This window comes from Megalobrama amblycephala, linkage group LG5 (assembly GCF_018812025.1).
Source record: "Megalobrama amblycephala isolate DHTTF-2021 linkage group LG5, ASM1881202v1, whole genome shotgun sequence".
Classification (NCBI taxonomy): Eukaryota; Metazoa; Chordata; class Actinopteri; order Cypriniformes; family Xenocyprididae; genus Megalobrama; species Megalobrama amblycephala.
This window is the reverse complement of record NC_063048.1, coordinates 5,596,086-5,621,624: the sequence shown is the minus strand read 5'-3', so window position 1 is coordinate 5,621,624 and position 25,539 is coordinate 5,596,086. Positions and strand designations below refer to the sequence as shown.

The following is a 25,539-nucleotide window of genomic DNA, read 5'->3' as shown; positions in this document are numbered from 1 at the left end:
TGAACAGTTGGATAAAGGGTAAAGAGTGAACTGCCACCCATCAGGGTCACATAAGCATTTGCCTCTTTCCCAAAGGTTAATTTTGCATATTGCGGTGGTGACGGCCCCGCTCTTTATGTATGGAAACGACAGGACTCTGTGCGGTTTGATAGTGGTAAATGTCAGGGCATTCAGCCAGGGCTGAGCTGTGTTTCCTGTGTTGTAACAAAGAATTGTGTCCCGAAATAATCCCTGAATGAGTGGATATCTATAATCAAAGGAAGAGACAATAAAAGACCTTTTTATATTACAAATGTTTGTTATTTTTTTAATGGATTCCTGAAAAGGTCTTGGCTTCAAGTCTTTATCAGAGCTCTTGATGTTGGTCTTAAAGCAAGTGCTTAGATCATTCCTGATATCCAGGGAGGTAAGAAGAGGCCGACCGTTCCCAGCAGGCACACGATGATGAACATCCACAGAAAGATACGGTCAATGACCATTGCCACGTATTTCCAGTCCTCCTTGACCTGTCAAAAAGCAAACACAGTGTGGATTCAAAAGTGCTCAGAGCAGAAAACCTGTGAACAATGTAATGAGGTCAGTGGCCATGAAGCAGAGTATCTGTTTAGCTGGGGGAGAAACACCATGCAATATTCACACGAAAGGGCACTTTATCATTCAGCCTGTTTCCACTTTAGACTTTTTTTTAAAAAGGTAATTGCTTTTATCGTCAACATTTTTGTTTTAACTGCAATTTTTTTTTTTTCTATTAACTGCAATATGATTTTTATAAATCAAGACTTTATACTGTATCTCACAATTACAACTTTATTTTATTGCTTTATATAAGTGCAACTTTATATCTGACTTTATTTCTAATTTTAAACTTAATCTCACAACTTTTAATTTTGACTTTTTATCTCATAATTGACTTAGTGTGTCATAATATTGACTTTGTCATCATTTCATGTTTTTTATCTAAAAAAAACTCTAGGAAGTCAATTTTGACGTTTTATCTCATAATTATATTTAGGATTTCATTATTTTAATTATGACTTAGTATCTCATCATTTGAACTTTTTTATAAATTTAAACTGTCAATTTCATAATTTTTTATCTCATAATATGACAATGTCATAATTTTGACATTTTATCATAATTATGACATTTAATCTTATTATTATGACTTGGTACATCATAATTTCGACCATCTCATAATTTTGACGTGTCAATTTTCAATTTTATCTCATTTTATCACTTTTTATATTGTAATTATGACTTAGTATGATGTAATTTTGACTTTTTATCATAATTATGGCATTTATCATAATTTGGACTATCTCATAATTCTGACGTCAATTTCCAATTTTATCTCATTTATGACTTTTTATCTCAATTACAACTTTTTATCTCATAATATGTCTTGGGATGTCATAACTTTGACATTTTATCTCATTTTATGACTTTTTATCTCAATTACAACTTTTTGCCTCATAATATAAGTTAGGATGTCATAATTTCAACATTTTATCTCATAATTATCACTTTTTATCTCATATTTAGGATTTCATAATTCTGACTTTTAAATCTCATAATTATGACTTAGTATCTCATAATTTAACTTTTTAAAGACAATTTAAACTGACAATTTCATAATTTTTATCTCATAATATGACTTGGTATGTCATAATTTTGACATTTTAACATTTTAACATAACATTTAATCTTATAATTTTGACGTCTAAGTATATCATAATTTGGACTATCACATAATTTTGATGTGTCAGTTTTCAATTTTATCTAATTTCATGACTTTATATTATGATTATGACTTAGTATGACAATTTTGAATTTTTATCATAATTATGACATTTATCATAATTTCAAATTTTTATCTCGATTACAACATTTTTCTCATGTTTGGGATGTCTTTGACATTTTATCTAATTTTATGACTATCATAATTATGACTTATTGTTATAATTTTAACTAATTTCAATTACAACTTTTTATCTCATAATATAATTTAGGACATCATAATTTTGATGTTTTATCTCATAATTATGACTTAGTATCTCATTATTTCAACCTTTTATGTCAATTTAAACTGTCAAATTCATAATTTTTATCTCATAATATAACCTGGGATGTCATTATTATGACATTTAATCTTATAATTATGATTTAGTATATCATCATTTCGACTATTTACAATTACAACTTTTTATCTCAATGTGTCTTGTGCTGTCATAACTGACATTTTATCACAATTTATGACCTATAATTATGACTTATTGTCATAATTTCAACTCTTAATTACAACTTTTTATATTATAATTATGACTTATGTCATAATTTTGACTTTTTAATATCATAATTATGATTCACTAACGCTTGACTTTTTTTTCATATGTGGCAGAAAGGGGCTTCCATAATCACTCAAGTTGCATGATTGAATCACTCACTGAAAAGTCTTCATTCTCAGCATGCAGGTGATCAGCGATGTAGCACACCCCGTCCAGGGCTTGCAGGACACGTGGTGAGAAGCTGAGACTGGGGTCTGACACGAGGTTTGTAAGCTTTGCTGGACGCTGACACAGGTTCACCACGTGCCCTAACTGCTGGAGCTCGTACTTCTGGAGTAAAGGCTCCGAGTCGGACAGATGAAGAGACGTGGCGGATGGGGACGAGATGGACGTCGATATTCTCATCCCTACCTCAAACTCCATGTCCTGACAGTTCTGCCCATCCACGCCGGTCTCCTGCTGAAGCCAGCTTTTGGATGTGCTGAGCTTGGTCGTGTTACGCCGCTTCGGCTCAGGTTCTGGGCGTCTCATGAAGAGCCAGCGGGGAATGAGGTCTAGGAACACCGAATGGACCCAACAGGGCATTTTATGGGTGCTGGGTGATCGATGGTGCACATTAAGCACAAAAACAGTAATGACTATGGAGAGGGTGACAAATATCATGGTGAAGAGCAGGTACTCTCCAATGAGTGGAATGACCAGAGACGTCGAGGGAATGATTTCAGTGATGAGCAATAGGAAAACGGTGAGCGAGAGAAGGACGGAAATACACAACGTGATCTTTTCTCCACAGTCAGATGGCAGGTAAAACACCAGTACGGTCAAACAAGAAATAAGCAAGCAGGGAATGATGAGGTTGATGGTGTAGAACAGAGGCAGACGGCGGATGATGAAGAAGTAGGTGATGTCCGGGTAGATCTCATGACAGCAGTCGTATTTCTTTGTGTTGTAGGTTCCCACGGCATTGATGATCGCCCATTCGCCGCTCTCCCAGTAGTCCTTCAAGTCCACTGTGTTTTCGATCTGCTCCAGATCAATCTTGGCCTTGTCGTAGGTCCAGGAGCCAAACTTCATCTTGCAGTTTTGTTGGTCGAACGGGAAGAAGGTGACGTCAATGCTGCAGGAGCTCTTGTAGATGGCTGGAGGAACCCAACTCACCCTTCCCGTGTAGAACAGGTGGGCTTTGGTCATGTGGGTCACTGCGAACTCGCCATCTGCACTGTAGACAAAACCTCATGAGTTTACACTACTGTTCAAAAGTTTGGGGTCGGTAAGATTTTTTTAAGTTTTTTTTTTTTTTTTCTCTTGTCTCTTGTGCTCACTAAGGCTGCATTTATTTGATCAAAAATTCAGTAAATCTGGTAATATTGTGAAAAAATGTTTCAAATTACAATAACTGTTTTCTATTTTTGAATGTATTTTAAAATATAACTTATTACTGTGATGCAAAGCTGAATTTTCAGTGTCACATGATCCTTCAGAAATCATTCTAAAATGCATTATTTGCTGCTCAAGAAACAGTTTTGCAGCTTCATAATTTAAAAAAAAATCATGATACATCTTTTTTCAGGAGTCCTTGATGAATAAAAAGTACAAAAGAACAGCATTTATTTCAAAAAGAAATATTTTGTAACATTATAAGTGTATTGACTGTCACGTTTGACCAAATTAATGCGTCCTTGCTGAATAAAATAATTAATAAAAGTAATTATCTAAGCCTTAAAAGCACAGCAAAAAAGAAAAAAGAAGAAAACAATGAATGTTGCATTCAAAGGGCTAAAAAAACTTAATTATTTCCAGTTTGTAGCACAAATGATTGTTATTAACATTATAACTGAATCACAGAAAATATGCACTGAGCCTTTTAGAAGTGCTTTCTTTAAAATATGGATGAATTAGAGGAAGTGTCTTTGATGTATCTGGGGTACAAACTTTCTTTATGCCTTTAGGAAGATGTTCCATGACAATTGCAATAATTACTTCAAGTATCTACATCACTTTTTTAGTTTTTGCTTCAGGTCTGATGATGCAAGAGGACCTCAATTTCTCTTTTGTCGAGATCAAATTTGCCTCCTAGATAAAGACAGACCTGGTGTTTCTGAAAATAGACGAGCCATTTGACATTTTATTAGGAGATTAAAACATGCACCTTTTTTAAATCAACTACAGCAGTGCTTAACATCTTATTTCACGCCATGTCTGTTTGATTTCACATATTAACGTTACAGAAACACCAGAGCGCTGGATCTAGGGGCTGCAGATATTAATAGAGCCATTAAGACTTGGACTGTCCTCTTTCTTGCAGAATTTGAACAGGACACCGTATTAGTTTAATACACAGGACCACCTTGACAAAATACTCATCAATACTTACTTATTGTATAAGACGATGTCAGGCACCCAAATCATCTCTGACGGGACTCTAATAGACGTCACATTTTCAAACTCAGAGGGGTTCCAGCGCAGCTTATAATCGTTCCATTCCTGCAGAGGTCAAAGTCATTTGTAATATTTTCTCATATGGATAATTATGGTAACAATTTACAGTATTTGTTAACATTAGTTAATGTATTAACTAACATGAACTAACAACGAGCAATACATTTAAAGGAATAGTTCAAATGAAAAATACCCCAAGCTTTACTCCCCCTCAAGCCATCCTAGGTGTATATTCTGATGAACACAATCAGAGATGTATTTATAAATATCCTGACGCATCTGAGCTTTATAATGGCAGTGAGTGGGATCAACGAGTATGATCTGAAGTAAGTGTCTTCATCCACATCCATCCATCATAAACATACTCCACACGGCTCCAGGGGTTAATAAAAGCCTTCTGAAGCAAATTAATATATCCATATTTAAAAAGTTATGAAGTAAAATATCTAGTTTCTGTCAGACCACCTTCCTATACAACTTACGAAAAAACAGAACTGGCGTCGCGTCAGTTAAGCTTTTTCCGTAAGTTGAATAGGGAAGGCGTAGGACGTAGCGTAAGCTTTTTGAACTGTGGGAGTTTTACACTTTCTTCATAAGTAGAATACGGAAGGCGGTCTGACGGAAGCTAGATGTTTTATTTCATAACTTGTTAAATATGGATATTTTTTTACACAAACGCATCACTTCGCTTCAGAAGGCCTTTATCAACCCCCCAGATGTTTATGATAGATATATGTGGATGGAAGCACTTTCTTCAGCTCATACTCGTTGATCTGCCGTTATAGAGCTTGGATGCATCAGGATATTTATTAATATATCTCCAAAACAGCACTGACCCGCCTGTGGCATGGACTCTACAAGACCTCTGAAGGTGTCCTGTGGTTTCTGGCACCTAGACATTCTCAGCAGATCCTTCAAGTCCTGTAGGTTGTGAGGTCGAGCTGTCATGGATTGAACTTGTTGGTCCAGCACATCCCACAGATGCTCAATTGTACTGAGATCTGGGGATTTAGAGGCCAGAGCAACACCTTCTCGTTCCTCAAACCATTCCTGAACAATGTGTGCAGTGTGGCAGGTGTATTATCCTGCTGAAAGGGACCACTTCTACCAATAACGTTTAGGTAGTTAGCGCGTGTCAAATTTACGTCGATATGAATGGCCAGACTCAGGGTTTCTTAGCAGAACATTACCCAGAGCATCACACTGACACACTCCCTCCACTGACTTGTCATCATCCCACAGTGATCCTGGTGCCATCACTTCTCCAAATGGCGCACACATACATGTACATGATGTAAAAGAAAACGGGACTCGTTGGAATAAGCAACCTTCTTCCACTGATCCAAGGTCCGGTTCTGATGCTAGCATGCCCATTGTCATCATAGGCACTCTGATTGTGTGGTAGACTTTCTGTTGGCTCAGACCAGACATGATAACCTTCAGTGCCCTTGGGCATCGATGAGTCTTGGGTGCTAAACGTCCTGAAGTCTTGGGTGCTAAACGTCCTGAAGTTTGTGGTTTGTCCCTCCTCGGACTACTGTTGATTCTGTGAATTCTCACCACTGCTGACCGAGAGCAACACTCTAGCCTTGCCGTTTCAGAGATACTCTGACCCAGTCAACTTTCCATAACAGTTTGGTCTTTGTCAAAGATTAAGAGAACTGATTATTTGCTTACCATCTAATCTACCCAGATCATTTGGCCTTGTTAGGAGATGATCAATGACATTTGTTTCACCTGTGACTGGTCATAATGCTGTGGCTCATCAGTGTATAGGTCCAAATAATATTTTTAATTTATTTTAAAGAAAGTGCATTTATTTATGTGCATTTTGCAAAATGAGGTCAAGTCATGCCTTCTTATTCAAGTGTTTGATCACCATTAGGCAAAATGGCTACTTAACATAACCTCCTCTTCATCAGTTGCTTGATTGATATTGATCTAAACTGACTGAGTGTGACTGTACTTACAGTATGTGAGAACTATGCTTTACGGTTATTTTATCTTTGAGATTTAGAGAACGTAATTATAGTATTTGGTTTCACAATGAATGTTATTTGAAGGGTTCATGAATTGAGCTGTTGTTTTGAGCTTTGACCACAATATCATTTATTGATCACTTCAATTAAATATAAAGACCGTCACCTGTTTCAGCCAAACGTTTGTTGTCATCATTTGATTCTTCTCATCCTGTAGAATATCAGAGGATGAAGTTAGCATCAAACATTTGGTCTGGTAGATGAATAAAACCCACAGACTTGGAGGGATTCAAAAAGCATTAAATTGTTTCAATTGCATAGGACAGAGAGCTCTCAGATTTCTTCAAAAATATCTTCATTTGCGTTCCAAAGATGAACGAAAGTATTACGGGTTTGGAACGACATGAGGTTGAGTAATTAATGATAGAATTTTCAAGCCATTTCTGGAGATCAGAATATTACAGAGACCCAAGCAGCCGTACATTTCCATCAGAAAATGTACATCTCTCATTAACATTTACAAACTCTTCAATTCTTAGATTTTTGAGGCCAAAAAAAAAAACTGTAAAAAAAAAAAAAAAAAAAATTGTTGGTTTAACTTAAAAAGTAAGTTACCTGGTTGCCTTAAAATTTTGAGTTCATTGAAATTAAATTTGAGTTAAAGGGTTAGTTCACCCAAAAATGAAAATTATGTCATTTATTACTCACCCTCATGCCGTTCCACACCTGTAAGACCTTCATTCATCTTCGGAACACAAATTAAGATAATTTTGATGTAATCCGATGGCTCAGTGAGGCCTCCATTGCTAGCAATGTCACTGAACCTCTCAAGATCCAGAAAGGTATTAAAGATATTTAAATCAATTCATGTGAGTACAGTGGTTCAACCTTAATGTTATAAAGTGACAAGAATACTTTTTGTGCGCCAAAAATCCCCCCAAAATAACGTATTCTGGTTGCTTCATAATATTACAGTTGAACCACTGTACTGTTTTAAATATGAAGAGTTTGGTTCCAAAACGTGATAAACGGCATTTAAAAAAAAAAAAAAAATGTAGTTCTTGCCAAAATCAGTATTGTATCTGGTCGGTATTGAAAAATCCATTTTTAATTTTACTCAAAATGCGAAATCCGCCATGTTATTCTGTCATGTTTTCTCCCTTTCTTTCCAAACCGTGACAAACGCCTCCTCCTTTCTCTGCAGAATGCGATACACCCGCTCAACCAATCACAGCGCACCATTCCACGCATTGTAAACAGTAATGGCGCCGCTCTCAATACACCCCGCATTCTAGGGCCCGGTTTCACATACAGGACTTCGACTAAGCCAGGATTAGGCCTTAGTTCAATTAGATTATTTAAGTAGCTTTTATAAATGTACCCTAGAAAAAAAACATTACTGGTGTGCATCTTGAGACAAAACAATGGCTCTGACATATTTTAAGATATGTCAGTGCAAGTACCATTCAGTTAAAGCAGTTCAAACATGCATTTTAGTCTAGGACTAGCTTAAAGGAACACTCCACTTTTTTTGAAAATAGGCACATTTTCCAACTCCCCTAGTTGAGAACAGTTGAGTTTTACCGTTTTCGAATCCATTCAGCCAATCTCATGGTACGGCAGCAAAGTTCCTTGATTATTACGCCAGAATGAGAGTATAGTTCCTAGCTATATCGGTCTAGAAAATCGCAACTTTTCATTTTCTGTCGGTCTTAGTACACGATGTAACTACAGAAGAGTCAAGTTTTAAATAGAAAAAATATCGAAACTCTTTGGTTATTTTTGAGCGAGATGCTAACGGTCTAATCAAATTCAATGAACTATGCTAAGCCATGCTAAAAGTGGTACCGCCAGACCCCGAGATCAGGTGAATGGATTCGAAAACGGTAAAACTCAACTGTTTAACTCTAGGGGAGTTAGAAAATGAGTAAAACCGGGGGTAGTTTTCCTTATCTACTTTGTACTTTGGGATCAACAAAAACCAAAAAATTAAATAATTTTGACGGCATTCATGAACCTGTGGTGGTTTCTGCGGTGGGTAAGAAACGTAAGCCATCAAAATCTAATCATTTACGTGAAGAGATTAAGAAGATGAGGCACTCGGGAGGAGGAAAAATGCCGGTGGCTGTTGCTTGTTCATGACAGCATCAAACTTCTGGACCGGTCCCCGAAACTGAATCATTAACAGCTTTTAAAAGCCGTTTGACCAAGAATGATTAATTCTTGAATCTGGCATTGCTAGTTTTGATTCTAAACATCTAAATATAAAAAAAAAAAAAAAAAAAAAAAAAAACATAACATGATTGCTATTTGAATGTTTGCAGTAGCGACACCCCTGGGTAGTTACGGTCAATTCCAGTGTACTCGGCAAATGTGTTGTTTTTATTTTAACCGTGCGGTGGTGCCAGATACTCTTTAATCGGTTATGACAAACGGAGACATAATTAATTTATAGCATTAACAAGATGACCCGTTGAATGCATTGTGGGAGCGATGGCTGAATGTATTATTAATCAAATGCCTGATAAGATTAGTACTGACCAAGTTCAGAAGCTGTCATATCAACTTACCTTGTTGTGTATTTGCAAGTTTCAGTAACTTTTCTATTGATTCAATGGATTAATTGTATTTTCAGAAAGAAAAAAAGTGTCATGGATTTATTGAATTTTGGGGAAAAAATAATCAGTTTTTTTAATAAATCTTTGAAAATCAAAATCTGGATTTGAATTTTTAATGTTATTATAACACAAAGATGCTATATATGAAAGTTTGAAAGAGAAAATAGTGGTTTTCATCTTGCCACTTTCTTGGTAAAGAAAACACATGTTTACTCAAATTAATCCAAATGGATTTATAGCATTTTGGAACCAAACTCTTCATATGTTTTTAGTACCTTTCTGGATCTTAAGAGGTTCAGTGACATTGCTGGCAATAGAGGCCTCACTGAGCCATTGGATTTCATCAAAAATATCTTAATTTGTGTTCAGAAGATGAACGAAGGTCTTACGGGCATAGAACAATATGAGGGTGGATGATTAATGACAGAAATTTTCATTTTTTGGTGAACTAACCCTTTAATACAATGAAGGCGATTGGTTTAATCAACAGAAACTCAAATTATGTTATCTGAACCACATTAAATATCAAAGTTGATTTGATGAAAGATGTGATGTGTGTTGTCATAACAAATCATATTATAATAATATATATATTTTTTTATAGTCTATGCATTTATGATGATTTTAGTGCATTGATGCTTTAAATTTGCCACTCAGTTATGACCAAGACAAGCATCAAGCATCAAAAACATGCAAAATATCAACCTACCACATCAATAAGCTGGGCAATCGAGAGGCCAAACTTGACGATAACAACATCGCTGATGTTGCGCACAGGTCTGGACCACTTATTGTAACCGATGAAGAGTTTTTTAAAGAGTTTGTCTTCTGCATGCGCATGGATCCAACCATCTGATAGTGCTGCAAGAGACATACATATGATGTTATATTCATTTTTCTGACAGATCTTGATCGTGCACTTTATTTTATTCGTGACAACTGATTAATTCAGCACTGTAATTGATTACAAAGTGTCTGATAAATGTTTTAGAAAGGTACTGTGGAGGATGCACAACACTGAATAGGTCGCACTTGAGGTCACGTCACACTAACTGAGTTATTGCTGGGTAAAATAAAAGGCTGGCCGAGCAGAGCCGCCTCCTCACTGTAATTACTATTTGTTCCTTAATCACTGCAGTCAGCTCTAATTAATCCAGCCGTCCAGTGATTTGATGTTTTTTTTTCTTAGTACAGAGGGTGGAAACTTCATATTAGAATTTAAATAGGAAGCAGAGTGGAGTCAGACAGGGACGGGAACCAATGCAAACATACAGTGAGGTCAAAAAAAAAATCTGAAAACACTTCATTTCAGTTGAATTGAAAATGTAATATTAATTTCAGAATGTCCTTTTGATTCCCACTGTATGCATACTGAATTTTTAGCTCGTTTAAAAATATTGCCAGTGGATTCCATATAGAATTAAAATATAATATATGTAGACTGTTGTGACAAAAAAGTTATTAATATGCATTTCAAGGCCCTCATCCACATATGAAGAGAATAAAAAGAATAACTTTCTGATACTTTACATTACATTATTCATACACAAATGCAACTGATTTTAAATACATGATCTAATTAATTAGATTTGCATATTTTTTTTATAACATTAAGGCTTAATATATAATTATAAAATATAATTTCGCTAATAAAAAAACAACTGCACTTACCAGCTTGAACGTGTTCCACAATAAGAAAAAACAGCCACAGACTCTTCAAGAATAATTTTAAATGATTTTGCTCCATATTCATACGCAGAAGTCCGCTAGAAATGTGTGAAATGACTTGTCATGACTGCTGAATGTGATGCTCGTGCAGTGGTTGCTCTGGCATCAGACTCGCGCTGACGGACTGCGAGCCAATGATGCTGCTGTGCGTCTCCATAGAGGACCAGTGGGAGGGGAAAACATTGTGAATAACGCTGCAAAGTCTTCAAAAATTAAACTATGAAATAAAGCAATAATTAAATATTTACATGACACAATTTGTTTTAGGATTAGCCAGTCCGCGTAGAATACCACCTTCTTTGTGTTGATTTGCATTTCATAAAAATGAATTATCATTCAAATCGTTACAAAAAATTACTAATAAAATAAAAAGCTTTTATTATTCTTATTCTTAACGTAAGAGCTGACGAGACCGATGTAACTTGAGGCTTTCGGTCTCATCCGCTTCCATTTATTTTAGTTGTACAAAAACTTTTTGCTTCTTGATATTGCAAACTGTTACTTGTTATCATATTATTTTAATTTACTATATTAAACCATATAAACGGTAATTACAAACGTTTGCGATTAATACAACTTTGTTTTGGCATTTCAACTACTATAGTGAAGGCATATCTTATGTAGCTATATTAAATAGGTTTTGTTGACGTTGCTTGGTAACCTTTATGGAGCGTCTAGGACCTACTCTAGTTTCAGCCAATCAGGTACGTGTATTTGGTGAACGTCACGTTACGTGATTAATATTCAATTAGTTGCGCCGCTGCCATAGTATGTAAAATATTCGTAAGTAGCCTATTTATGCCCAGAGTCCGGACTGTGTTCATGAAGTGCGGCATTGTCTGTCCTCACAGCAGTAGTTTTAGAATTTGCCACCGGTACTGAGGTTAAGGGTTCGCGATCTCTTTCAGTGTCTGCAGTGTATCAGGTAAATGTAGTACTTTACTGAATTGAACTTTACTTTTTGGCAGTATTGTGCAATGAACTTTGTCCTGCGAACTTTTCTGTGTGTGTGTGTGTTTGTCCAGGCAGAAGCAAGTAAAAAATTTCTGTAATGTTTTATCCATTGTGTTTGTTTTTTGCACAGAGGCTTGTCAGTTTTGAATAAAAGAAAACAAAACTAGTTTCCAATGAAGAAGGCAGTGTTGTTTAGTTTGTGGGGTGGTGTTGTTACCCCTCATCTTGCCCAAACTTTTCAGAAGTTTGAGGAAACCACTGGTATTTCAAGGTATGTGACTATTATTTGTTTATTTAAAGTATATAAATAAAATACTTTTTTTCATATATATGTATATATATATATATATATATATATATATATATATATATATATATATATATATATATATATATACAGTACAGTCCAAAAGTTTGGAACCACTAAGATTTTTAATGTTTTAAAAGAAGTTTCGTCTGCTCACCAAGGCTACATTTATTTAATTAAAAATACAGTAAAAAACAGTAATATTGTGAAATATTATTACAATTTAAAATAACTGTTTTCTATTTGAATATATTTCACAAAGTAATTTATTCCTGTGATGCAAAGCTGAATTTTCAGCATCATTACTCCAGTCTTCAGTGTCACATGATCCTTCAGAAATCATTCTAATATGCTGATCTGCTGCTCAAGAAACATTTAATGTGTACAATTGTACAAAATATTTGTGTACAATATATTTTTTCAGGATTATTTGATGAATAGAAAGTTCAAAAGAACAGTGTTTATCTGAAATCTAATCTTTTGTAACATTATAAATGTCTTTACTGCCACTTTTGATTGATTTAATGCATCCTTGCTGAATAAAAGTATTCATTTCTTTAATTTCTTTTCAAAAAAATAAAAATAAAAATTCTTACTGACCCCAAACTTTTGAACGGTAGTGTATAATGCTACAGAAGCTTTGTATTTCAGATAAATGCTGTTCTTTTGAACTTTCTATTCATCAAGGAATCCTGAAAAAAAAAGTACACAACTGTTTTCAACATTGAAAATAATCATAAATGTTTATTGAGCAGCAAATCAGCATATTAGAATGATTTCTGAAGGATCATGTGACACTGAAGACTGGAGTAACGATGCTGAAAATTCAGCTTTGCATCACAGGAATAAATTACTTTGTCAAATATATTTAAATAGTACACAGTTATTTTAAATCGTAATAATATTTCACAATATTACTGTTTTTTACTGTATTTTTAATTAAATAAATGTAGCCTTGGTGAGCAGACGGAACTTCTTTTAAAAACATTAAAAATCTTAGTGGTTCCAAACTTTTGGACTGTACTGTATATATTAGGGCTGCACGATTTGGGGAAAATGTCATATTGCGATTATTGAGGTCAATATTGCGATTGCGATTTGCGATAGCGATATAATAAACAAATAGTATCAGGAGTCATCTTGCTTGGTTCTCAATGAAAATACACACACAGATTACTGATAATGCTGAAATGTGTATTTCTCAACTCAAACTATCAACAACAGCAAACAAATGCACAGCGTTTTCAAATTAAAATATTTTTATGAAATTAAATAACATCTTTGCATTACTGCAAACTTGTTATAATCCCATTTAAGATATTTGTTTCTTTACTAATCTGTAGTGGTTCAACGGATCACAAAGCTCACGGTTCGGATCACATCACGGTTATGACGTCACAGATCGGATCATTTTTCGGATCAGCACAAAAAAAAAAAAAAATTGGATGGGGTAACTTAACTTTGCATTTATTACTTAGCCCACTTAAACTATTCTGATACCATAGCATAAACTGCTAGTCTAAATAATACATTATTAAAGGCAAGTGAACAGACTGTAAAAAGAACAAGTACTGTACACCAATTACAACAAGCATAGATAAATACTACATAAAGTTACAAATAAAGTATAAGGTCTAACTGTAGTATTAATTTTCATGCACAGAAATGTAATAATTAAATGTAAAATGACACTGTTCATTGTATAAATTTAATATAGATTAATCTTTGTTAAAGCTGTGTTTTGTTGTTTGATTTACATGACAGACAACAGCAGGTATTTATAGGTTGCTGTCACTTTAAGAGTAAGACATACATGCACGCACACATCGGACAGATATAGGCCTACATCCGAATTCTCACCTCGTTCAATTAAGACATAACTGAATGTGTTTACATGAATACTTGCTGAGAGGGTATTTTGACTGACATAATGCGTGTATGTGACCATCCAAGTGCACTGAGGACGCGAAAGAGAAATCAATTTGTGCGCGCGAGCCTGGTATGTATGTGCGTCATGTGCGCACCGATAACAGCGCTGCGTGCGATACCGAATTAAATCCTCTTTCCTCTTCAACCACTACTAATCTGGGTTTATAATCTTATAGCCAAAATATCGCCATATAACAGAGGTAGCGTTTTTTCTTGCCACCAGTTCAGTGACCGTTTGCTCCGCATCCATCTTTACCCGTTCTCTGCGCTGCACACCAGAAAAGTCATGACCATGCGCGCCACACATGCCACTGCCTAAACTGAAACTGACTGGTCTTCTTTTTATTAGCGGTGTATAAAATGGGCAAACAGCTCTCAGATAATGGGTTGTTGTGTCCACACATGTATTTTTTATTTATTTATTAACTTATTATTATTTTATTTCATAAAATCGCAGCATTTTGCGTCATATAATCGCACAAGCTTGACATCGCGATTGCGATTGCGATATGATTAATCGTGCAGCTCTAGTATATATATATATATATATATATATATATATATATATATATACAGTACAGTCCAAAAGTTTGGAAACATTACTATTTTTTAATGTTTTTGAATGAAGTCTCTTATGCTGATTAAGGCTGCATTTATTTCATAATAAATACAGAAAAAAACTATAATATTGTGAAATATTATTATAATTTAAAATTATGGTTTTCTATTTTAATATACTTTAAAATATAATTTATTTCTGTGATCAAAGCTGAATTTCCAGCATCATTACTCCAGTCTTCAGTGTCACATGATCCTTCAGAAATCATTCTAATATGCTGATTTGATTGTCAGTTAATATCAATGTTGAAAACAGTTGTGTTGCTTAATATTTTTTGGGAACTTGTGATCATTTTTTCAGGATTCATTGATGAATAAAAGGTTAAAAAGAACAGCATTTATTCAAAATATAAACCTTTTCTAACAATATAAATCTTTACTATCACTTTTTATCAATTTTATACATCTGTGCTGAATAAAAGTATTAATTTCTTTCAAAAAAAAAAAAAAGAAAGAAAAAAATTACTGACCCCAAACTTTGGAACGGTAGTGTATATTGTTACAAAAGATTTCTATTTTAAATAAATGCTGAAAATGTTTATCTTTTTATTCATCAGAGAATCCTGAAAAAGTATCACAGGTTATAAAATAATAATAAGCAGCAACTGTTTCCAACTTTGATAATAAATCAGCATATTAGAATGATTTCTGAAGGATCATGTGACACTGAAGACTGGAGTAATGATGCTGAAAATTCAGCTTTGATCACAGAAATAAATTATATTTTAAAGTATATTTGTCACGTTCACCGTCAGTTCCTGGACTTCATTTCCCATAATCCTCTCTGCCAGTCACAACACACTCCACACCAATCATCTGTCGCCACATACAGCTTAGCACATCATCTGGACTATAAAGGACTCACACACACACCACCTCATCGCAAAGTCTTGTTTACCTTGTGTGCAATTCTGAGCGTTAATATCCTGTCTGCCTATCTGTTGTTGATCTTGCCTGTTACCCGTTTACGATACCTCTGCTGCCTACCTCTGACCTGTGCTTTGTATACCGACCTGTGAGTGATATCTCCCTATATCCTGATCATTGCCTGTATCCTGACCACGTCTCTGCCTGTCCTTTGCTGTTCCTGTTTGTTCCCGTTTGACACTGCCTGTATGACCATGCTCACCTTTAATAAAAGCTTGGCACTTGGATCCCTGCCTGAGTCCAGCTTCGTTACAATATTAAAAAAGAAAACCACAATATTATTGTTTTTTTTTCTGTATTTATTATGAAATAAATGTAGCCTTAATGAGCATAAGAGACTTCGTTCAAAAACATTAAAAATAGTAATGTGTCCAAACTTTTGACTGGTAGTGTGTGTGTATATATATATATATATATATATATATATATATATATATATATATAATCTATTACAATAAATTTAAAGTATGTGTTTGTCTCTCTAGGGGTTTCATAAAGAATGTGATTGCAAATCTTGGCAGTGAGAATGCTTTATATCGCTCCGAGAAAGGGAAAATCACCCTAACTGAGGTAATTTTTATTAATTCATTCCTGCTGAGTATGATTAATCATTTTAGTCAGTATTACTGCAGCAGAAAATGTATTCACACATCTGCCATGATATGCATCCAGTCTGCTTTAGTGCAATAAAAATATTTACTCATGTGCCATTGGTTTGTGTTTACCTGCAGATGATTTCTGAGTTTGAAGCCGAGTGTCAGAAGGTAGCGGCCGATCAGGGTCTGTCTTTACCTGCCCTATTCTCAGCTCAGAAACTTTTCAGTGTTTTTGGTCAGGTAGAATTCAACAAGTCAGTTCTTGATGCTGTTGCCATCCTTCGGCGTCACGGTATGTTGCTTTTGCGTTGCGAGATTAGATAAGAAACTCTAATGAAATGCCTTTTATCTTATTGTCAGAGGGTTTTGTTGATTTATCCCTTAAGACATTGCTACGTGCGTCCTGGCCAATGTCTGGGTGGATGACACCCCTCAGAGAGATGGCATCGCTCAGATTCTCTCTGTTTTGGAAAGTCGCTTTGACCTGGTTTTGCGATCCTGCCATGCTGGTGTCAGAATCCCCGAGCCAGACATCTTCAAAAATGCCCTTGAGAAACTTGCTGTTAAACCTCAAGAAGTAGGTGCAGTAAATTATTTCAGAAGGTCTGCAGTTGAAAACTGGCTGCAGATTCAAAGACAAGGATGTAATCAGATGTTCTTTTAATTTACTTGTTTAAGGCAGTCTGGCTAGATGTGGATGAAGAAAGTGTCAAGGCAGCTGAAGTTTTGGGAATAACGGCTCTTCAAGTCAAGGACATCACTGAGGCTCTTAAGGAAATCCAGAAACTTACAGGAATAGAGGTGGGAATTCTGATCCTAAACCATGTAATTCCCATTAAGACCATGTTGTTTTAAAGCAGTCTGCTGTGTGGAGGCATTTGGGCCTCCAAAAAGATGCTATCGATTACCTCATTATCTATATTTATTTCACATGCGAGATGTTCTGCTTAACAGGTCACCAGTGACCTCCAGCCACCCTTTTGTGATCCTGAAAATGTCTCTCATGGATATGTGAATATTAAGGTAAATCATAATGACGATAAGGTAAGTCATAATTGGGCCAAAGTTGTGTTACTGACAGAAAGGACCATAAAAAAGGGTGTTCTTTTGTTTTTTTCAGCCTGGTGTGAAGATCCACTATGTGGACATGGGAGATGGACCACCTGTTCTCATGTGCCATGGTTTCCCTGAGAGTTGGTTTTCCTGGAGGTATCAGGTGAGGAACATCAACATTTCCAACTGATGCAACTGAAATACAAGCCTTTGAAGATGATCATGAAATCATGAAATCATGAAATCATGAAATAGGCTTATTGCTACCAGTCTGGCATAGCTTAATGGTTAAAGATCAGAGCAGGTAACCCACACCAGAAGGCTGATTCATGAGCTGTCACTATTAAACCTTTAAATACGCCTCAGGGGATTGGTGAAAATGTGCGTTGCTTTGGATAATAAAAGGAACAATAAAGTAATGCAAGAGATTTTATTTCAAGTCAAGTCACCATTTCTATTGTGCTTTTATGCAATACAGATTGACAGTGATACAGATTCCTCATTGAGAATGATGCAAGCTTCATCAAATATGAGACAAATTCAAATTCTGCTTTAAAGCCACTCTAAAAAGACAATACTGTCATTATTCAGCTCAAGACAGTTCAGTGTTGATTCAGTTAACCCTCAGGTGCTCTTCGCGTGTTTGTCAAAAATGACAGATTTTTATTTTTTATTTTAATTTCAGTGAAATGAATGTACTATATTTTAGTTTGATAATGTTTTTTTATTTTATATTTTGTATTTTAAGGGGATTTTATGGTACTAAATTATTTTTATGCTGTAGTTATAATTCACTTTTTCAGCATAGATCTGAAAATGAAATTTCCAACTTAAACTGTCAAACATTTTGAATGCTTTAGACTGCACAGAGTCAATTTTGAGCTCTTTTCAAAGACGACACTTTGCAAATTATTGCTGAAGTGGAAAAAGTTTAAAAAAGTTAACTTTAAAAAAGTTACAGAATTTTACGTTTGTTGTTATGAAAAATGCACAAAAATATTGTTTTCAATTTTTATATGAAATATACATTTTACTCTAAAAGTGCATAAAAAACCAAAGCCATAAATCTAAACAACTTGTGTTCCAAATTTGAGCTTGATATCTCAAAAAATTAGCTTTCAGTAATATTTTGTTTGGCTGCAGTACCAGATGTTTTCACTAGATTCACTAATTCGTCTCCCATTCATTTCCAATGCGGTCATTTTTTAACAAGTGTGACTGTTTTTTCAGGACCATTTAACCTTTTTGAATCAGGATTTTTTTGTGTTCATATAGCAAGTGCAAAAACCGTTACCAAGTTTCGTACCATTCCGATGAAGTAAAAAACTCTAAAAATACAAAACGTAAAATTTTTCGCTAAAAAAAAAAATGACCGAAGAGCACCAGAGGGTTAACTTAAGTTCAATGACTGTTAAGTTTATCAGTTATGAAACTATTTTAAACCAATATAAATCACTTGCTTAGGCACGTTAGTGCTCTTTATTTCTATTTGACTTTAACTAATGGAATGTTATTGTAAAGTGTTACCATTGTTTTTCTTTATTGTTTCTCATCAGATTCCGGCTTTGGCCGATGCTGGTTTCAGGGTTCTGGCTCTGGATATGAAGGGTTACGGTGACTCCACTGCACCACCAGGTCAGTTATAATTATGATACAGTGTGTTTCATGCTTTGTTTTTTCTACTGATTTTTCTTTACTGTGTTCATTTAAAAAAAATATTTTGACCTTTTTATAACTGGACTGGACCGGCGCCAGGACACACAAATTGGGGGCGCATTTATATTTGTCCGTGGGATCAGCAAACAAAATGAAATTGCTCACTGGCTTTGGGGAGTTTCCCTCTCAGCTGAAATTGTGTTCTCAGTTGAAATTGCGGTCTGCTCTGGAGGGGGAGGGGGGAGGGTGTCAAGTGGGGCACAGGGATGCCCCCCTCCCCATGATTTATAGGACGTCTCCAATCTGCTTAAAATGTGCCCCTGCAAGCTCACACTCTTCTGTTACAGAATAAAAGATCTGTCACTACTTCCATTTCCTCACAACTTTAAAGTAAGACACTGCACTTCTTAGAAGCAGTATCCCCTTTTAAAACTAAAAAGAAAGTATGACACATTGCTAAACACAGGGTTAAAAATGGCCTTAACGTATGCTTAAAAACCCCAAAGCGAAGTATGAAAAGCCCTTAGTTGTGTCCTAACCTTTGACATCTACTAATTGCAATCCACAGAATCAGTACACAAACTCTGTGTACATAAACTTTGCTGGATACTTTATTTTTGCTCATTGTACATTAAAAATGCATAGACTTTCCAAGAAAGTCGTCAGGGTAAAGGGTTAAATGTTTTTTTTAATTGCATGTGGTCAAAGATGCTCAAGATACGGTAAATAAGCAATTCGAAGCATTTATGATAGGTTATGTTTTTTGATCTTGGAACATTTTTACTCTTTGAGAACTGCTTACTTTTTCTTTTTCTTTTTTTAATTTTTATGTTTTGTTTGTTTATGTTTTTACCAACAAAACCAGCACACTTCCAACATTTATCAATGTTGGAAGTGTGCAGGACAGGTTTGAGTTTGTTTGAAATCGCATTAAACCATAAAAAGTTTAATGGATCTGTACAGTATGCTACTCAAGTCAATGCATGAGTAAGAGATCCTAAAAACTGCTGCTGAGGGTTTTTTTTTCAATGTGTGCGTGCCGTGAGATACTTCCCTTAAATGTCATCATGCTTTCGCTTTGAAAAGCAGCATGAATTTCCAGTTAACTGAAATAAATGCCCTGAGGGATTATTCTATCATGCTGAGAATGAAAACAAGCAGCATTGCTCTTTCCTATGTACGTCGGGTCTCTTCTATGATGGGATTTGACGTTTACTCAAGGAATTGTGTGTGGAATGATTTGTGAGAGGCTGCGCTGTATTTTGAATATATGCTCAATGTAGAATGATCTCAAGGCCTTATTGCTTTTATAAAATGATTACAATGCAGTCAAAATATTAAGGCTATTTTTCATTAAAACTGTTATTAATTGTCATCCTTCTGATAGAGTATATTAACATGTTAACTAACGTTTATTATTATCAAATGAAAAGATACAGAAGATAAATAAGCGCTGTTTTATTCCTATCTCTGTCTGTGCAGACATTGAGGAGTACTCTCAGGAACAGATCATGCTGGTAAGCAAACATTTTCCTTTAAAAATAAGATATTGATCTGTTATGTTGCACAAAATGTATCTTTTTTTTTTTTCTCTCCCTCATGGCCTTTTAGGATTTGGTGACATTTTTGGATAAGATGGTATGTACTGTTTTTGCTTTCACGCATACATATCATCAGGATTATTGATGAAGGCTATTTATTACATTACAGAATAATGCAGGGCTTTGTCATGACATGTACTTAAAGGTTGGGACTTGAGAACCGGTTCTTAAAAGTGGTTTACAATAAAATACATTAGCAATTCCAGAATGTCTGCATTCCTTTACATAGCAGACAGAATTACTAAAATATACTGTTTTCTGTGTCTCTACTGAATCTACTGCACCACGGCAAAAGAAACTATGTTTTAACTGAGTTGTGAGTTTGCAGTCTGAATTGAGAAAGAATTCAAAGAGTATAAATTGACAGCACATAATTGGGTTGTATGTGCTGGTTGCACATATCTATGATTCGTGAATAGATTAATCTTACGAACCGGTTCTTTTTAAGGCACAGAGCGAATGACTCACTCACTGCAAGTCGTTTATTTATATCAGGATCTCTGCTTTCAGCATGGAAATAATTCTCAAATGTAAACATACACTGTTAAATGCAATTCCATTTGATTTGTTTTGTAAATGTTTAATCTTGCCAAAAACAGCTTTTTTTTAGCACACATCATGTTATAAAACTGCTTTTGCTCCGATAACACTGACGGGTTTTTAGGGAATGTTTGCAAGACACCATTTTCAGCTAAAAATGGAAGTGTTTTGGGGGCCTGAAAATGCAAATTTCAAAGTGCAAGTTCTTAAAGGGTTAGTTCACCCAAAAATTACATTTCGTCATTAATTACTCACCCTCATGTTGTTCCAGACACGTAAGACCTTTGTTCATCTTCGGAAAACAAATTAAAATATTTTTACACAGTGTCGGCGCTATGGTGGGGCATTCGAGGGCCGTGCCCCCCCTAGCGGTCATTGATGCCCCTCCTACCACAGGCCATGGCGTGGCCCCCCCAAAAAATAACTTTTAGTTATTCTTTTAATATTAAATGTACAAATTGTAACTTAAATGAAATAAAATGAAATCAACGGGGAAAACATTAATTTTGGTTGTTCATGACATGTTACTAGGCTTGGTCATCACAGGTCAATGCTTATTGGTCGCTGAGTAAACTTGTTGATTTTCAGCGCGCTGCGCGCATAATCCATTTCAGTTTGTCCGTCTTTATCATAGACATTTAGCGCTAACTGTTAGCCTAATTATAGACAAAAAATGGATTTACGAAAACACTCGCCTGCAACTCTTCTGAGGGTAAGTCGTTTGTTCATTTCACTTATTAAAGCCAGCCCTGGCTTTGATAAGGCCTACTAATCAGTAGAATTGTGTATGTGTTTTATACTTGGCTGCCTGTAAGTCTTACAGGTAAGATATGAGCCCGATCACACGAAAATGCGTAGTACGAGATTGTAATCTCGTAGAATTTGGCGTGCTTATGGTACGCACTTTATGGCAATTTATTTGCCTATATTCTACGAGATTACACACTCGTACTATTGATACGCATTCTCATGTGATCGTGTTGGCTTATGTCATTTCTGCCTGGTGCGTGGCTTATCCAATTGGCTACTTGCTGCCCGAATGCGTGCCTCAGTTATGTCAGCGGTCCTGTCGTGTTACTTATATGTTGTAAAGGGGTGTTTTTGATGGAGGCTATGTTGTCTAATGTTTATAACCAGTGATAGGCCTACATAATGGTTTTCTGGAAGTGCATAAACTGTTGAGAGGTGGATGAACTATTTCTGACATGTCAGAGATGGGTAAACTGCATTTATTTGCGTATAGCCTCCAGGACAGCCCTACGCTGTGACTGAGCTGAATTTCGAGTAGAGAGAGGGCATAACTTTATGCCTTTTCTGCCTTTTAATGTGACTCCACTCCAAACGCTGTCTTCATTTTGTTTATTAAACGCAACGTTTTTAATTTCAAAAGCATTTCTAAATTCAGTTCATATTTCCCACAAACGAAATTTCAAGCCAAAATAACGAAATGGTTAAAAAAATATCGCAAAAGTTTTGCGCAAATGTGTAATGGAAACGCGGCTACATGATATAGAAATTAACAACAACAAGAATAAACGAAACTCGCAAATAATAATAATAATAATAATAATAATAATAATAATAATAAAACGTGTTTCTCTTATTTATTGCATTTCTGCTGTGTTGGACTGTGATGTCGCCACTGCGTAAAAATATTTCTTAAACTGCAGTGCCCCCCCGCCGATGACCCAATGCCCCTCCAGTAGATCTGCTCTGGCGCCGACTCTGTTTTTACATGCATGCGTCGTGCTGCTCATGTGAACAGCGTCGGCCAATTTTGAGTTCTGACATAGAACATGGAAGTACTAAACTGCGTTCACTATGTCAACTGCGTATGAGACTGATAGGGTAGAGAAGAAATTGTTGAATAAAATCGTTATTTTTGTTTTGTTTTTGCACACAAAAGTATTCTTGTAGCTTCATAACATTAAGATTGAACCACTGTAGTCACATTGACTATTTTAACAATGTCTTTACTACCTTTTTGGACCTTGAATGATGGTAATTACGTTGCTTTCATTGGGGGATAAAAAAAACCTTGGATTTCATCAAAAATATCTTAATTTGTGTTCTGAAGATGAAAGGTCTTACGGGTTTGGAACGACACCAGGGTGAGTAATTAAAGGGCTGGTTCACCCAAAATTGAGAATAATGTCATTAATTTCTCACCCTCATGTCGTTCCACACCCATAAGACCTTCGTTCATCTTCGGAACACAAATTGAGATATTTTTCATAAAATCCAATGGCTCAGTGAGGCCTGCATTGCCAGAAAGACAATTAACACTTTCATTGCCCAGAAAGGTACTAAAAACATATTTAAAGGGATAGTTCACCCAAAAATGAAAATTTGATGTTTATCTGCTTACCCCCAGCGCATCCAAGGTAACTTTGTTTCTTCAGTAGAACACAAATGATGATTTTTAACTCCAACCGTTGCCGTCTGTCAGTCAAATAATGCTAGTGGATGGGAACTTCTACTATAAGAGTAAATAAAACTTGCATAGACAAGTCCAAATTAAACCCTGCGGCTCGTGACGACACATTGATGTCCTAAGACACGAAACGATCGGTTTGTGCGAGAAACTGAACAGTATTTATATCATTTTTCACCTCTAATACACCACTATGTCCAACTGCATTCATCACTCGATTCGTTTGGTCTGATCGCGCTCTGACAGCGGCAGTGATGTCTCGCGCATATACTTCAATGAGAGCGAGACATCACTGCCGCTGTCAGAGCGTTATCAGACCTTACTAACGAGTGCTGCACGTGGTTGGACATAGTGGTGTATTAGAGTTAAAAAATGATATAAATACTGTTCGGTTTATCGCACAAACCGATCGTTTCGTGTCTTAGGACATCAATGTGTCGTCACGAGCCGCAGGGTTTAATTTGGACTTGTCTATGCAAGTTTTATTTACTCTTATAGTAGAAGTTCCCATCCACTATACTATAGCATTATTTGACTGACAGACGGCAACGGTTGGAGTTAAAAATCATCATTTGTGTTCTACTGAGGAAACAAAGTCACCTACATCTTGGATGCACTGGGGGTAAGCAGATAAACATCAAATTTTCATTTTTGGGTGAACTATCCCTTTAAAACAGTTCATGTGACTACAGTGGTTCAACCTTAATGTTATGAAGCTACAAGAATACTATTTGTGTGCCAAAAAAAACGACTTTATGACAATACAGTGATGGGCGATTTGAAAACACTGCTTCATGAAGCTTTGAAGCTTTATGAATCTTTTGTTTCGAATCAGTGGTTTGGAGCGCGTATCAAACTGCCAAAGTCACGCCCCCCAGTGGTGAACCATTGAAGTTTCGAAACACTTATGACGTAACGAAGCCTTGTTTACTGAAATCATGTGACTTTGGCGCTCTGAACCACTGATTCGAAACAAAAGATTTGTAAAGCTTCGAAACTTCATGAAGCAGTGTTTTGAAATCGCCCATCACTAGATATTGTCATAAAGTCGTTATTTTGTTTTTTTGGCGCACAAATAGTATTCTCTTTGCTTCATAATATTAAGGTTGAACCACTGTAGTCACATGAACTGTTTTAAATACGTCTTTAGTAGCTTTCTGGGCATTGAAAATGTTAATTGTCTTTCCGGCAATGGAAGCTTCACTGATCCAGCGGATTTTATCAAAAAAATCTTAAGTTTGTGTTCCAAAGATGAACAAAGGTCTTATGGGTGTGGAACGACATGAGGGTGAGTAATTAATGACAGAATTTTAATTTTTGGGTGAACTAACCCTTTAATAACAGAAATTTCATTTTTGGGGAATTAACTCTTTAAATGATGCTGTTGTCATCTCCGTGTAAACTACAAAAAACATGAATGTGAAAACTGTGACATTGTGTGTATATGTATTGTGTTCAGTCTATAGGCGCAAGTGTCTCTTTACAAAGTGACGTTGCCAAATACTGGCCTGGCAGCATAATACAGCGTTTTTAGTCATTTAGTCATCATGTGGCTTCGTGTGGCTTGTTTCGACAACATTGTCGTCTGTACGTGAAAATGCAAAGGAAAAACTTCTCCATTTTTAGCACATAGTTTTTTTCGTAAATGTGCCTTTAGTTTTGTCTGAGTGTAGAGATATTCTTTAGACATTTTCAGTGTTGCTCATCAGAGCATTGAGCTCTCACCTCTTAAAATAGAACCATGGGTTAAACAGACATACTTATCTGAACGAGAGCAGTTCCCCTTTTTCAAGCCATTTCATTTAAGTACAGTGTTTTTGTTTTTTAGATCAGTGTCATGCATGTGTTCACTGCTGTCAGGACATAATGGCAAAT

At 35.6% G+C, this 25,539-nt stretch overlaps 2 protein-coding genes across 2 annotated transcripts in view; one reads left to right on the top strand and one right to left on the bottom strand.

Annotated features, from left to right (window-relative positions):
- Positions 1–293: 293 nt before the first annotated feature.
- chrna2a (cholinergic receptor, nicotinic, alpha 2a (neuronal)) lies at positions 294–11,261 on the bottom strand. The gene is made up of 6 exons (XM_048190417.1): positions 10,993–11,261; positions 10,031–10,182; positions 6,870–6,914; positions 4,660–4,769; positions 2,445–3,504; positions 294–506 (listed from the first exon to the last, which is right to left on the bottom strand). The coding sequence occupies exons 1-6, from the start codon at positions 11,072–11,074 to the stop codon at positions 381–383; spliced, it is 1,575 nt and encodes a 524-aa protein (XP_048046374.1). The 5' UTR covers positions 11,075–11,261; the 3' UTR covers positions 294–380.
- A 553-nt stretch (positions 11,262–11,814) lies between these two features.
- Positions 11,815–25,539, top strand: part of ephx2 (epoxide hydrolase 2, cytoplasmic) — a 34,862-nt gene continuing 21,137 nt past the window's right edge. Inside the window, 11 exon segments of the mRNA XM_048190416.1 lie at positions 11,815–11,974; positions 12,134–12,274; positions 16,270–16,354; positions 16,516–16,672; positions 16,767–16,957; positions 17,059–17,181; positions 17,335–17,403; positions 17,501–17,596; positions 18,990–19,068; positions 20,572–20,606; positions 20,701–20,727. Of these exon segments, the coding sequence (XP_048046373.1) occupies positions 12,177–12,274; positions 16,270–16,354; positions 16,516–16,672; positions 16,767–16,957; positions 17,059–17,181; positions 17,335–17,403; positions 17,501–17,596; positions 18,990–19,068; positions 20,572–20,606; positions 20,701–20,727 (960 nt within the window). The 5' untranslated portion in view covers positions 11,815–11,974; positions 12,134–12,176.